At 45.7% G+C, this 14,319-nt stretch overlaps 2 protein-coding genes across 2 annotated transcripts; both read left to right on the top strand.

Annotated features, from left to right (window-relative positions):
• Window positions 1-3,200: 3,200 nt before the first annotated feature.
• Window positions 3,201-4,368, top strand: N7483_002551 (uncharacterized protein; the record flags this gene model as incomplete). The annotated part of the gene is made up of 2 exons (XM_057085988.1): window positions 3,201-4,009; window positions 4,062-4,368. 2 exons carry the CDS (start codon window positions 3,201-3,203, stop codon window positions 4,366-4,368), a joined length of 1,116 nt encoding a protein of 371 aa, XP_056952137.1.
• A 2,467-nt stretch (window positions 4,369-6,835) lies between these two features.
• Window positions 6,836-7,145, top strand: N7483_002552 (uncharacterized protein; the record flags this gene model as incomplete). Its single annotated transcript, XM_057085989.1, has 2 exons — window positions 6,836-7,002; window positions 7,028-7,145. 2 exons carry the CDS (start codon window positions 6,836-6,838, stop codon window positions 7,143-7,145), a joined length of 285 nt encoding a protein of 94 aa, XP_056952138.1.
• Window positions 7,146-14,319: the final 7,174 nt, after the last annotated feature.

Raw genomic sequence — 14,319 nt, forward strand, 5'->3', positions numbered from 1 at the left:
GATGCTTGCACTCAAAGTGGAGTCTATTATGACCACTTCGTGCTTCTCGTTGATGCGTGATTTTGTCCTATCAAGAGTTTGTCCGTTGAAAAATTCATTAAGAGGGGTATCATCGAGCATATATGCCACGCTTTGGTGATGGGACATTTCGTTTAGCAAGGTAAAGGCAGAGATTAGATCAAAACAGTAAGAAAAGAATAAGTGCGACAAAGTACGACACAAAGGCAATCATTACGAGACAAGTCGTTTTATATCATAATTTCCTATAATATGGACTCTTCCACTTATGCTAGTAGTATATCTTACGGCTGATCCAGAATTCCCACCCCTAGGAGCCAAATTGCTATATTTAAATATTGGAATACTCAACCGTCCATGGAGGGGGATGAAAGTTAAAAATTACATACATACCCCACCTATCATATCTTTCAAGGAATCAAAGTCAACATGGATTAATATGTTACACGATGTTAACAATCAAGGTTTCGACATGTGCTCTATTCACCCTCTCTCGAATTATCAACTTCTTTACTGTCAGTATGTATAATGGTATTAAACGATGAGTTATGAAAAGATGCCTTGTTCATAGTTATGTGTAGTAATACTAAGTGAACGAATACCTAATACTACTCCAGGATCCAAAACCTAGATTTGCTCCTGGGGACAGTCTCCACACAAAGAGCAGGAAAATAAATTCACCATCTCCTTTACCGGTCTTTAAGGCGTTAAAATCCCGCCGATCCAGGCCTCCTCACATCTCTTTTCTCGCCTGTCATCTTTTACATGTACACATCACCCAGGTCATGATATATACTCAAGATGAAAAATCATTTAGCCAACGTTGGCAAGCGGATGGAAACCGAATCAAAGCAAGACTTTTGACCCCACTCATGCGTGCGACCCAGCAAAAAACCTCACTATCAGTCGACGCCCCTTTGCGAGATGGAACTCGTCACATCTCTGCTCAATACCAAATCTTTCAACGTGCCTTGTCGATCGCAATCGCCTCGGACAATATTCTGGTTGTGAAAGCACCTCTCCGCCATCCTTAGGTCGACTTTGGTGATACATCCTGCTCGATAAAGAGCCCAGTGGCGATCGCACTTGAATATCAAAGACACGGATGTTCTCCGTCTGTTCTTAGATAATCCCCAGATTGATCCAAACGCCAAAGACAGCCAAGTTGACGTCAACTGCCTCACTTCCATGGGAGACAGCGCTCTGCTACTAGCAGCCAAGACTTTCGACGGGGGGAGTGCCAGAAGACAGATTCTGCATGATCTTGTCTCCATGCCCGACGCTCTGCTAGACCAGAGATCTCACATAACAGGGAGCTTGCCCGCATTACCCAAGGAGAGCGAAGTGAAAAGGAAAGTAGGAAAACTCAGGGGAATCATCGTATATGGGAGGAAACATGTCCTATAGACGTCACGCCAGGTCCAATTGGACCTTTAAGTTACTGTACTCAATTCTCAGACTTGACTTGATTTATAATCCCATCCTGTAGAATCCCGAGTATGTATCAATACCAAGATTTGCCTTGGTGAACACATAGTCTCAATTTACGACAGCATAGTCTTGCATGATGCCGCCCAATCAGATGTAATAAACTGGCTTTGATCCTGTATTTCTACTTTCGATAACCAAGGGTTACGCCAGATCTGACTGGACCAGGTGCGAGAATTCCGGGGATCTCTGCTAGATACGTATCTGTCTGTAAAATCCACAAGGCCGAGTGGCTGTCCAGTTTGTTCATTCTCGGCAAACCCGCAAACCTTTCCGTGCCAGCCGCCAAGAATGTTTTTCGGCCCGAATTTACTCCGGCTTACCTTGATCCCTACGTCCCCCTCTGGTGAGGGGATTTCTGTGCACCCGTCGATAGCTGCTCTTGATGCTTGTATTCACCTAATGAGGATATGATTGGACCTCCCTGGTGAATTTCGCCGCTATCAACTAATCAGATGGTCCCAGGTAGCCCAAGATTTGAGCCAGACGAAGTGTAAAGATTGAACAAACGTTGAAGAATCTTTTTCACGCTTTCCTCAACTGTTGTGGCGGTCATGGACTCACATCTAGGGCAGACGTATGGCACAGGATATCAGTCCCTCAGAGCTTCATATCCACTTGTCAACCGCAAAATATGACCGCAAACAGCGGATCATCTCGGCACACTTAGATCGATGGAAACCAACAAATTCCTCTGTTGGTCAATTTCTGCGGTAATGCCTGTCGCTTCACTGAGAGTCTCAACATATTGTCCATGCGACGTGCATTACGGATGTTCCAGTATCGCTGAAACAAATACTGTTGATTAATTCCCGATGGAATGTCTAAAGTGACTCAGGCTCTCCCTTATTGGATGATGTTGGTCCGTTCAATCGAGATACAGCCCAATGACCACTGGAACCATTGCCCAATGAAGCAAGTATGACGCGGAACAAATGCTGGAGAATAAAAATTAGTGTCACAGGACACCACGGCTCCCAGGATCACTCCTAGCGGAAGCTGTGAATCACGAAACATTGTCTGATGGAGCAACATCAAACTTGATTTCTGCATTCCAGCCTAGCATCAATTCTGAATCAGTCACTGAATGTGAATGTCGACTTTGGCAGAAGCCCCGGTGCACTTCCTTCTTGTGGGATATGTCTACAGAGTACACTTCGAATCATCCACGGAACGAAGGCTGCTTACAGTGGCGACCACTATCGCCTTCCATGTTGCAAACATAAAGAGGCAGTTTCAAACCCTTAGCACATGACTAACTTACGCCTAAAGCGGTAACTCCGAGGGCGGACTTTCCATACTAAGTTTAGATCTATGGCATAATTAGGGTTTGAAAGAGCTGCTCTCTGTTTCCGACATGGAAGGCGATAGCGGTCGGCACTGTACATTCAGGCCCAATACATACCTTTCATCTACCAAGCCACTGGTGCAGATGATCATCATATGGCGTGGTGCTATTATCTATCACCCAGCAGGGCCTCGGTCATGATACTCGAGGACCTACTGGTGAAAACAAGGAGGAGCATCGGAATTCCTGGGAGCTGGCTGTCGCGAGACCCTTGCTTCTTGGTGAAAGCCTCACGAAAACGAGGTATAAATTCAGCAGAGTCACCGTAGTCGCAGCATTGATTTGATGCGCCTCAAATACACAGTCTAGACATTGTTTAATTACTTAACTCAACTACTCTTTCAACATGACCACCCTACCCTGCTGGGACCCCCTGACCCTTTGTGAAATGGGAGCCGGCCCTCGCGGTGATGGTTCGTCCTGCTGTGGGATGACAATCCACGGGACACCTTGCAAAAACAGCATCCGGGGGAAAGAGCTGACGACAGGTCGGGAGCGCCTGAAGGGCCTCTCTCGTCATCCATTTGATTCTTTGAATCTGCAACCTTTGCTTTGCAGTATCGCCAAGAACTTTCTGTGTACACGATGGCACCGAGAGCGACAAGCAGAGTCTCTAGGGAAGCAGTGGTATGATACGGCGATGCGTAATCGTGCCATAGGGGCTCCATCCCCTGCTGATCCTCAGCCTTCATTGCCGATATCGTCTTTGCGTGGTATTGGATCAGAACTTGCTCCTTATCCATCCCTCCTAGACGGAGACGGGTCTCTACACTCAGCCGAAAACGAAGCCGTGGAAGTCTCATCCATCGAGACGTCGATAGTCACCGAGGAATCACAGACCACCGAACCGTATATCTCAACCACCATGGTCCGAGCAGATTATGTTCCACGAGACGTACCACCTACTCAACCAGGTATTCTCCCATGTGCTGGCGATATCCGTGCCAGCGTCCGGGAACTGCAAATCGCAAGTGTCAGTCTGAGTGATGAGGTTTCTGAAATTCACTGCACGTTTTGCTTGGCTGAAGATGGCGATCAGGCGGATGAGTGTGTGGTATTACGGTGCAACGAATGTACAAGCTTAGCCCACTTGGTCTGCGTGAAGGAGTGGCTGGAGAAAAGGGACTCGGGGTTCGATCAATCTTGCTGCGTGTGGTAAGTGCAAGTTCCAAAATGGAAGACTGGTTGGTGTCCTAACGTTTACCAGCCGAAGAAGAGGGACATTGGATGCGCTGGTCCGTTCACCAAGGGTGCCTCTGGCATCTGGTGCATCCGAAGGATCATTCACGGCTTCAGTTGATGAAAACACACTCGGCCCCGTATATCCCGATATTTCGAGTCTGATTGACGGACAGCAATCCGAACCGGTGGTGACGAGACAATCATCTCGTAGATTGATGGATCAAGCCGTGAGACAAGGTACCCGTCGGTCGGCTAGACTGGCAATCCCACCGCACCACACCCGCGGAGAGCCTCGCCGGTCTGAACGATTAGCCGGGCAGCGTCGTGGCTGAATTCAGATGTGAATTTGGATATATTCAAACTGACATGCCGGATTGAAACGGCCAAGAGATTCTCAATGCAGTCCATCGTTTTCATGGCAGTGGGTCTAATACATGTAACAAGGTAGCTATAGTCTGATACTCCTAGATGGGGAGATATCAAGGAATATTCGCATGAATTTGCTCAATCAGATGCCAAGGTATGAAGACAGATTTGAATTTTCAAGTAATCCGCAATTTCATCAAGAGGTGTTCCTGATACATACTGGCCAGCATCAAATGCGCTTGTGCCTATTCTACTAAAATGTATTAAATGCAAACCCAAACTCGGAATGGGCTTCCTTGATCTAAGGAGAGACTCGGTACTTGAGACCAATAAGGGATTTCGAGCTCAGGATTCCCATTCTCGCCCATAGCAACATTTTTGAATTCACTATTGACCTAGTGTAAGCATCCCAGATGGTTTCTTGTTGTACACACACACAAACACACAATTTATTAACGCCCGGCGACTCAGTGGGAAGAGCAACTATCACTGATTTAGTGTATATTGTCCAAAAATATATGCCGTGTCTCCTTAGAGCCCATACATAAAACAGTCATACTTTACATCACCTCGATACATATGCCCAATTTTTACGTTCAAGCTGCTCATCCATCTATGAGGCGTCTGGGATCTCCGGTGTGTCAAAGAGAGATGGTGCTGTTTCAAAGTCAGCTGAGCTCCAGACACGCTCCCATGAGCATAACAGCTTAAACATTTAGTCTTGCCCCGCATCTTTTTCCTTCTCGGTCCCAATCTCACCGGTCGGTCCGACCACGTAGGAGGCCAGCATTACAGCACCCTGTCAGGGACCGGGCTCCTGGGGGTGTTAGGTAGAGAGGTATGACCGTCATTCTCCTTTCCCATCCTATTATGTACATATCTGAATTACAGCAAATTATTTCGACTATTCCTGTGACCTGTCTCCCAGGACAGGTAGAACTTTTCGTGGTATATACGACTGAAACGCTATTATACAGGATACTGCTTGTTATAATGAACAGGTGAACTGATAGTTTGCGCACCCCGATTCAACATAAAGCCCACGAATTTAGTGCTGTGATTCAGTTCCCCAGGATCAAATCGCTCCTGGGACCGACGTTCGTCATTCCATTTGTGTAAACTGTAAATAAGAATTAAAGATCCAAGATTGAGAACATTCTCCAGGTCATTTGGCAATCATTGTAAAATTTACACAGAAATCTGCGGCAAATATCCTTCATTAACTTCCAGCCGAGCTGTGTCACCAGGTCTTCTTACTCAGTATATGTTTCTTACCTAGGAAAGCATACGCTCACAATGATCCCTATGGGTATTTACAGTAAACATAGAATGATCTGCTATATAGAAAATATCTTCGAGCATCAATATCAGATACTCACTCGTAAGACCGTTGGTATAGTAATATATTTTTGAAGTTCCTCCCCAAAATCTCTGATAAAGAATGTTCCCACAAGCTACAGCTACCTGTAAATTAAATCTACTTTGGTATAGTATAATCGGTGAGACACGACTGAGTAAAGCCAATTTTGCTCCTGGGAGCGTGTCTGAACTTTGTCAGGGACTGACATGGATTGTATACGGTAAGTGGAAGTAGACTCACATGAGCAGATCGCCTAAACGCAAGTGAGCTATCTTTCTTTTGCTTCCTTGCGCTATGTCTTGTATCTAGAGTCAACTATAGCTTTCTTTTGTATTGGTTGTTCATCTGACACTCTCCTTATCAACAGATACCCTTATAAAATTGCTCTCAGAGACTACTAGCTCTTTTCCTAGGAGCACTTAATCTGATATGTTAGAATGAGAAGTCTCTTAGGATATAGTAACGAAATCTTTGTAGGAACCCATTAATCAAGACATAAGATAAGCTAGTTGCGCACTTATAGCATATATTATCACTACAGGATGGATCGAAATCAGTTTCACCACTTTGCTCTCATAGAGTCTATCTCGAACCCTAGTCCGAAACACACTAATCCATCTCCGACTTAGCTCCGTCTCAAGTATTGAATTTTATTGAAAGGCGCTATCACGTGCTACGGTGTTCATGTCAAAACACGTAATCAGCGCGGTGAAGTTGGACCAATAGATATCCAGTCGAGTAAATGCATCTGTCTGTCCATTCTTCTATCTCTGAGCGCGCAGTTATTCAGTGTTCTTACTAGGATCATGTGATCTGATCTAGCTTACACTAACTATATTACTGACAGTTCACTAATTGATTTGTAATTTTCTTACCGAAATTACTAGCATCTTGTGGCCTCTTGAGCTTCTTGATGACATTTCTATCTACTTTCTCATAATTTTGTAATGAGCCGAGATAGAACAGCGAGGGCGGGGTACGCAAATGACGAGGAACACAAAACTTTCGATCGGAATGCATAATTGCATGGAGTAATCTGCGGCGAGATATTCAGTGCCATATGTAGAATTCAAATGCTTTCTTCTACTTTGAACACATACGGAGAGCGTAGAAAAGTCGGCGGATTTCCACAAATAACATCGGTGCAAGCGCGAGAGTTGGGATGTATATTCGGAGCATTCAGCGCCGTGCGAGATATCTACCGTGATGGCTTTGTGAGCGCTAGCCACATTGCTGCAAGGTAGGTTGCGCCCTCGTTGGTGTAGATATGACGAGACGAAGATGATCAAAGGTTTCGAGGTGACAGCTGTCGCTCTTCCCGCAATCTCTCGAATCGTGTTCGGATGGCACGCCGGCTTCGAGAGTCGCGCTGCCATTGGATAAAATCATGCTTAGATTGAGCAAATTCATGCGCTGTCCGGGCAAGGTCCCTCTCACTTAAAAAAGGGATGAGTTGAAAACGTATGATGTCTCGGTCGGTTTCTTCGTTGATTCTCACATGGAAAGCACTAGATTGCACTCGAGAGAGTATTTCAACGCAATTTCCTCGCTGTGTTTCAGAGAAGCCAGTGATCTGGAATAATCTTTGTTCGGCAATATAAAATAACGATGCGTTGCGTGTACGCAATGTATCCGTTATTTCATCAATCAATGATTGGCCAATTTCACCGTAATCTTGGTTTATCATTGATACTTGTCTTCCCACCATGTTGTCTTATTGTGTCGTGCAGTATGGCAAGTCGAAACTGATGCGAGGATGGTAGAATAGAGCCTATGGCCCTAAGGGGGGAAGTGGTGGTTTATGTGTCCGAGAAGACGGAAATAAAGGGCAGAACTTTCAGGGGTTCCTAGGAAGGCGCCTAGGCGGCCAATCCGAGTGTATTATTTATGATTGTATTAGAACACTGCCAAGAAACGGGGTCAGGAATAGAGTAACTAAAATAGGCATAGCGTGTTTTGAAAGAGGGTTCGAGAAAGAATCTCCGTGTGCAAGTGGTGAAACTGATTTCGATCCATCCTGTACTCTATAGCCCAATGGGTCCTAGGATGTATATGAGTACTGGGACCTTGCCCAGTATCTAGATTCGCAGTGGCATCTGATTGGACACGTCTCGTGTATCAACTGGGTAAGCTTAATGATTGATCAAAAGCATTCTTTGAAAAATGTGGGGTCTAATTGGTAACGACTGAGATCCTGGGAGCCCGAAAGGTGGCTCACCGCGGAAGCCGATAATCAGAAGCAGCTAACTAACGCAGGCCATTTCATGACAAAAGCTTCGCAGCAATTCGCTTACTTATGCTGTTGCTCAAAGAAGTGCTCTCCTCCATATCACCATGAAAAATCTTCGCCCTTTACATATGTCTTGAAGCAAGGAAAGCGGTAGTCTGCCAAAGTCAATACGTTCCTTCGACTTTTCATCCCGTGCGTGATCTTACCGGTCAAGGACTCAATATCAGTCATTGATCTAGCGTAATGCCCATAAACCACTTCTCTTATTTGGTCAATCGATACGGAACTTGGGTTTCCGTGCTTGAGATTCCGTCGAAACATTTTGACTTCGGACCTTGCTTTTAAGTATGAGCGCTGGCATAACCGTCGGGTCCGCCATGATTCGAAGTCATGTATTGACATCAGGAAGGATGTATCACGGGAAATTGAATCTGTCCATTTTTGTATCCAAGACTTTGAGTCTCTCACCTCCCAGAATATTTCGGTACTCCTCCAATCTATGGTATTTTAGAGTTCTGTCAATATCTAGGGCAGGAATGAGCATACCGTGTTTTATAAAAGAAAGAAGCTCTTCAACCCAAATATGCCACTCTGAGCTATCTTTTTCATCCATTTACAAGGGAAGAAGACTGTGCTCAGCGTATGTAATGCCGTTCATTAGGAAAAGGGGTGTATTATATGCGCAGTGTAGGGTCCTCGGCTGCTGGCATTGAATGCGTTAGGAAATAAAAGGAATGATTCCATAAGCAGAGATTCAGTCACCGTGAGCCGATTCAATGTGAATCAATATCATCGGAGATCACTCAGTTGAGGCCCCCGCAGTCTTTTCATCATGCAGCACAGGTGATGATCCCTCTTGTCAAAACATGGCTAAAAATTAGTGAATCACTTATCCGGACGTTTATGATGGGTGTCTGTAGCTGCTATTGTGGAATAACCTATGGCACTTGAAAATATAAAACAATAGGAAAATGGTCAGCAAGAATCCATCGATGCGTATATACCCAAACAAATCTTCACCGGGAGCTGAGAATGGTCTGTCTCCTAACCAAGCTGTCTCATATCTGGAAATTAGCATAGTTCATGTACTATAGTCTGGCCTACTACTGAAAATGACTTCAATCGACACCAGGGACTACACTAGATGTTCGGTAAGGAAGAGGAAGATATGTACTATTCGAAGACCTCAGATTACGCTTCGCGGGTCTAACCGGTCTATCTACATACTGTGCTTTAGCATCAACACTTATCAGAGTTCAAGTTGAGTCCATCTTCCAACATCTGTCACGCAAAAATATGGTTGGGTGTGGAAAAGAAACACTCAAACCATACTATAGAATTAAAGAGCGCAGCGTGTTAGATGAGCATAATGAAATCTATCCGCCAACGGATGCAAATCCCGTTTCAATTATTTTCCCATCCACATCCTGGACGGGCACGCTGCGTGAAGACTGCTGCAAATCGGGAGTTCCCAGTGATATATTCAAAATTCCGAGCAACCGGGTACGAATGCGAAGTTTCGAGATGCAAATCCCCATAAGCTAAGGGTCTCGTCTGCGTGGGGATAGTCACGCCCGGGATATACTCGGATATTGCTACAGAGTACGAGGGTCTAGAGAGTGCTGTTGATAACGCGCTCTTGGTAAGTCGGCTGAAACCCGAAATCGCTCCCAGGAGCAAACATGACTTTATCTCATTAGGATCCTCCATATCCGGCTTAACGATAGCGCATGTGAAGTGAAGTTGAATTAAGTCCTCCTAGGAGTATGTCTCAATGTTCCTGGATATAATACTGTTGCGTGCACGAACTGAATCGGTGGTTCATATGACCAAAATCTCACTCACAATTATGGTCTCCCAAAACCACACCTGTAAAGAATTTTGTGCCCATTTGGTATACTGTTACTGTACTGTATGTACCGTAGCCTGGAAGATACATATTAGCTTCTAAGATCTCTGGCATCCCAAGGGGCTAGTGAGTTGACCATGATCTGTCAGTGGTCCGGCGCGTTACGCGTGTAGATATTGGACCACTGCGGCCATATACTCTAGCTCTCACTTGCACGTGGAGATCCTTCCCTCCTCACGCTTCCTTCAATACGTGTTTCTGGCCTTCTTCACTCGTAGACATCCAAATCCAAATCCTCCAACAGGTTATGAGCCCGGCAGCACATACCTGACACCTGATACTTGATCACCGTCACGAGCGAATACAACAGAAAACACCTCGCCGGCCCTGAGCGTCGGGCCGGATCTCTTACTTTACTTCATATCACCCACCACCAAAGACACACACTCTCCGGCACGCCGACATGGCGGATCGCCACAATTTTGATGGAGACGATGATGATGCAGATGGATGGGGTGCAGAACTATTTCGGACAGCAGAAAACAGGACACAAGCGGATCGGTTGCCGACGAAGACAATCACTTATCCGAAGCTGACCACCTGTCTAAATAGCGATGAGAACTTCGAAGAATGGGACAAAGATCTTCGGCTGATTCTAGCAAAGGATGGTCTATTAGACCTGATTGACGTGAATATTCCCAGACCGACAAAAGACATTGAAAATGAGAATGCTATGAGATGGAGGGATATCTCTGCCGACATGGCTGTGTGGTTGAAAGACAACATCATCCCCGAACTATGGCAAGAACTCGAAATATCGACTACCCGTGTGAAGAGAGGCTACGCAGATACACTCTATAAAGAGATTGTGAAGCTAGTGGAGAAACATAACACACTGGCAAGAGCGAAAAGAATTAGAGCCTGCCGCCTGATGTCAAGTTCTGACTTCCCCCCTAAAGTCTCACTATGTCCGTGCATACGTACACAACGTTATTGAGCTCCGGAAACAAGGAATGGGGCCATCCCCATACTGGGCGTTTATTACTATGCTTGACGAGGTACCGGATAAGGTTAGAGAGAAGTGGTATGAGAAGCTAGACCAAGAGGATATCAACCCGAACGATTTCACCGATACAATGTTAATCCAACACTCAAAGAGCATTCGACAGCAGCTAAGGCTGAATGATGAAGATGGCGCTGTTCCCGCGATGCAGGCAACCGGCCGAGACCGCAAAGACAAGAATAAGGACAAGGAAAAGGATTCTAAGCCATACAGAACACCTCCAAAGGACAAGACAGAAACAGAATGGGTCGAAATCGTCAGAAAGAGAAAAGACAACAGATCTGGAGGGTGTGGACATTGCAATCTCAAAGGCCATAAGGCCAAAACATGCTGGTATCTATGTCCGTGGCTACGACGTAAAGGATGGACTCCATTGGATAAATACTGGGCTTACAAACCTGGTCTGGACTGCGAGATATGTAAACCTCCATCAGAGACTAAGTCTACAGAAGAAACTTCTCCACCACCACCCCCTACAGCAGCAACAGCCGCAGCTGCGATAGCTACAGACGCCTATCTTGATGATGTCTATAACCGCCACTACCATGCGATGGCTATTGAAACAGCTAATTTGATGATCCCTGATGATCCCTATGATGAATACATACAGTCAGTTTACAATCGTGCATGCATCTCTCAGAACGAAGAGATGTTCGATCAACAGGATGAGATTCTGGATGAAATTGCAGATATGGCTGTGGACCAAACATCCCCTTTAAAACAAGGCTTATCAAGTGATCCGGACACCGAAGAAACTCTCATTAAGATCCCAAATGAATTGGGAGCACAGCAATGGCTCCTAGACACGGGCTCAGGCAATCATTTGTGCACAAAAAGAGATTGGATATTCGATTACGTCGAGTTCAAGGATGGTATTAAATATGAATGGGAAACCTCCTGTCCGGGAAACAAAGGGACTGCATGCGGATATGGCAAAGTTAAAATCACCTTATTACAGGATGATAACAGCCTACTGGATGTCATAATTCCAGTTATGTACTCTCCAGGTATGAAATATAACCTGTTGGGAGCTTGTAAACTACACCGTGACATACAATTCGCCTACAACGATGACACTTACGCCCTACATGACAGAGCCTCAAAGGCAGTAGTAGGACGTGTTTTCTTTCACTCAGGAGTGCCGTTTCTCAAACACAAAGACTGTGGCTTACAACAAATTGGCCTCTCCATGGCAAGTATTTCAGCCGAAATAGCCCACCGCCGTCTTGGACATGCTGGTGCCCCGAAAATAAAGGCCACTGAGAAGGATCTTGACGTCGAAGTGGACCATTCAGAACCATTTAATTGCACCGCATGCAAGCTTGGAAAATCAAAGAAAAGAATCTCTCGCATACCACAGGTCCGTGCAACGCGCCCAGGACAGATGATCCATGCAGATCTACAACAAATCCGCCCACAGGCTCTTGGTGGCTACAATTATGCTCTAATCATAACAGATGACGCTACCAGATGTCGATTTACGTGTCTTTTAAAACATAAGGATGAAGCTTCTCACGAGATGATTAAATTCGCTACGCAAATCAAGAATGACACTACCGCCTATCCGCAGGTGTGGAGATGTGATGGTGGATCAGAGTTCTATAAGTTCACAACATGGGCAAAAGAAAATGGACAACGAATTGAGCCTTCCGCCCCCCTATGCACAGCAGCAGAATGGTCTTAGCGAGATATCAGGTGGCTACATCGTACAGACTGGACGGACAATGGTTATCGACGCCGAAGCCCCAGAATACATGTGGGGAGAGGCTATTTTGACAGCAACCTACATCATTAACCGGCTACGCCAAGCCCCTGGCTCACCATCTCCGGCAGAGCTATGGAATAAAGGCATAAATTGCAGAGAGCAGCCAACGTCACTAGCTCATCTCCGTGTCTGGTATTGCAAAGCTTATGTGAATATCCCTCCAGAGCGGCGTGTGAAGAGCCAAAAGATGCGTCCACGTGCATGGCTAGGCCACCTCGTAGGCTACATTGGAGAGAATGGTCACCAATTCCGTATCTATGACCCCTACACAAAGAAAGTGTCAATCCACCGAGATGTTATGTTCTAGGAGACCAAATCTGATACCCTGGTAGCTGGTATTGAGGAGATCAAGATCTCTCAGCTAGGAAATGAGCAAATCAACCGTCAAATAGTAACAGGAGCAGTGAAAGACACAGACAGAGAAGATATTGCCCGTCTGACAGAGCTCTTGAAAGGTGCTCGCAATGCATACAAGTCTCTACACCGTGAGACAAGCCGCTTTTACAACAATCAAAACAAAACAAATAAGGATCTCGAAGCCGCAGCTCGCATACATCAGCAACGTGCAGATATGTTGGAAAGACGAATTGAAGACCTCACTAAACAGCTACAGCAGTACCGTGAGGAGACACCAGCGACAGTGACATCAGAGTCCTTAACACCTGAAGTAATTGGACAATTCCCCCAAACAAATGCGCCTCTTAGAGAAAAGAAAAAATTCCATAACGAAATCTCTGGAGGATTTAACGCAGACGAATATGATGATGATGACCAGACACCAACACCAACTCCACAAACAACGACTAGTCGGTCTCAGTCAACAACTAGTCAGACCCAATCAGAAACTGAGCAAGCTCCAAGACGTTCCGGACGTGTCACAAGGGAACCGAAGCGCTTTGGAAACTTCGAAAATTGGAAGGATCTTGGCAGAAGCGTCTCTCAACCACCGCAAACTGATGGTGCAGACGATTTCGACTACATTGCAGGCCTTGAAAGTGCAATTGCGATGGCAGCTTTTACAGATAATGATGATGATTATGGCGAATCAAGACCTGAGACGGCAAAGAAAAAGGACTGGCAGATTAAGCGACCTACCACCTATAAGCAGGCTATCACCACTCCAGAAGCCTCATTTTGGCAAGCTGCAATGGATGAACAAGTGTCGAAATTGGAAGCTGCAGGTGCCTGGATCGAGGTGGATGAGATAACAAAGCCAAAACATTTGCAAGTTCTACCAGGGAAATGGGTCTTTGACACCAAGACAGACAAAGATGGCTATATCACACGCTATCGAGCCAGATGGGTAATCTGTGGCAACAGACAACGTCCCAGCATTGATTTCGATGAGAATTTCGCGCCAGTAGCTGCTGACCAGACCGTGAAATTGTTGTATGCACTGATCGCTGAGAAAGGTTGGAAAGCTCGCCAATTCGACGTGATAACCGCTTATTTGAATGCGGAAATTGATAATCGACGTGTCTACATGCGCCTACCGACAGGCTTTGCGAAAGAAGGAAAAATATGTCTGATTCAGCGTGCGCTGTATGGTCTGCGACAGGCTGCACATCTCTGGTGGACGAAATTTAGCGAAATACTATGCAAATTGCAGTTCCGACGATCACAGAGCGATCCATGTCTCTATGTCCGCGG

Source organism: Penicillium malachiteum (assembly GCF_028827825.1).
Source record: "Penicillium malachiteum strain IBT 17515 chromosome Unknown utg000001l:1.0-8184562.0:1.0-8186909.0, whole genome shotgun sequence".
Classification (NCBI taxonomy): Eukaryota; Fungi; Ascomycota; class Eurotiomycetes; order Eurotiales; family Aspergillaceae; genus Penicillium; species Penicillium malachiteum.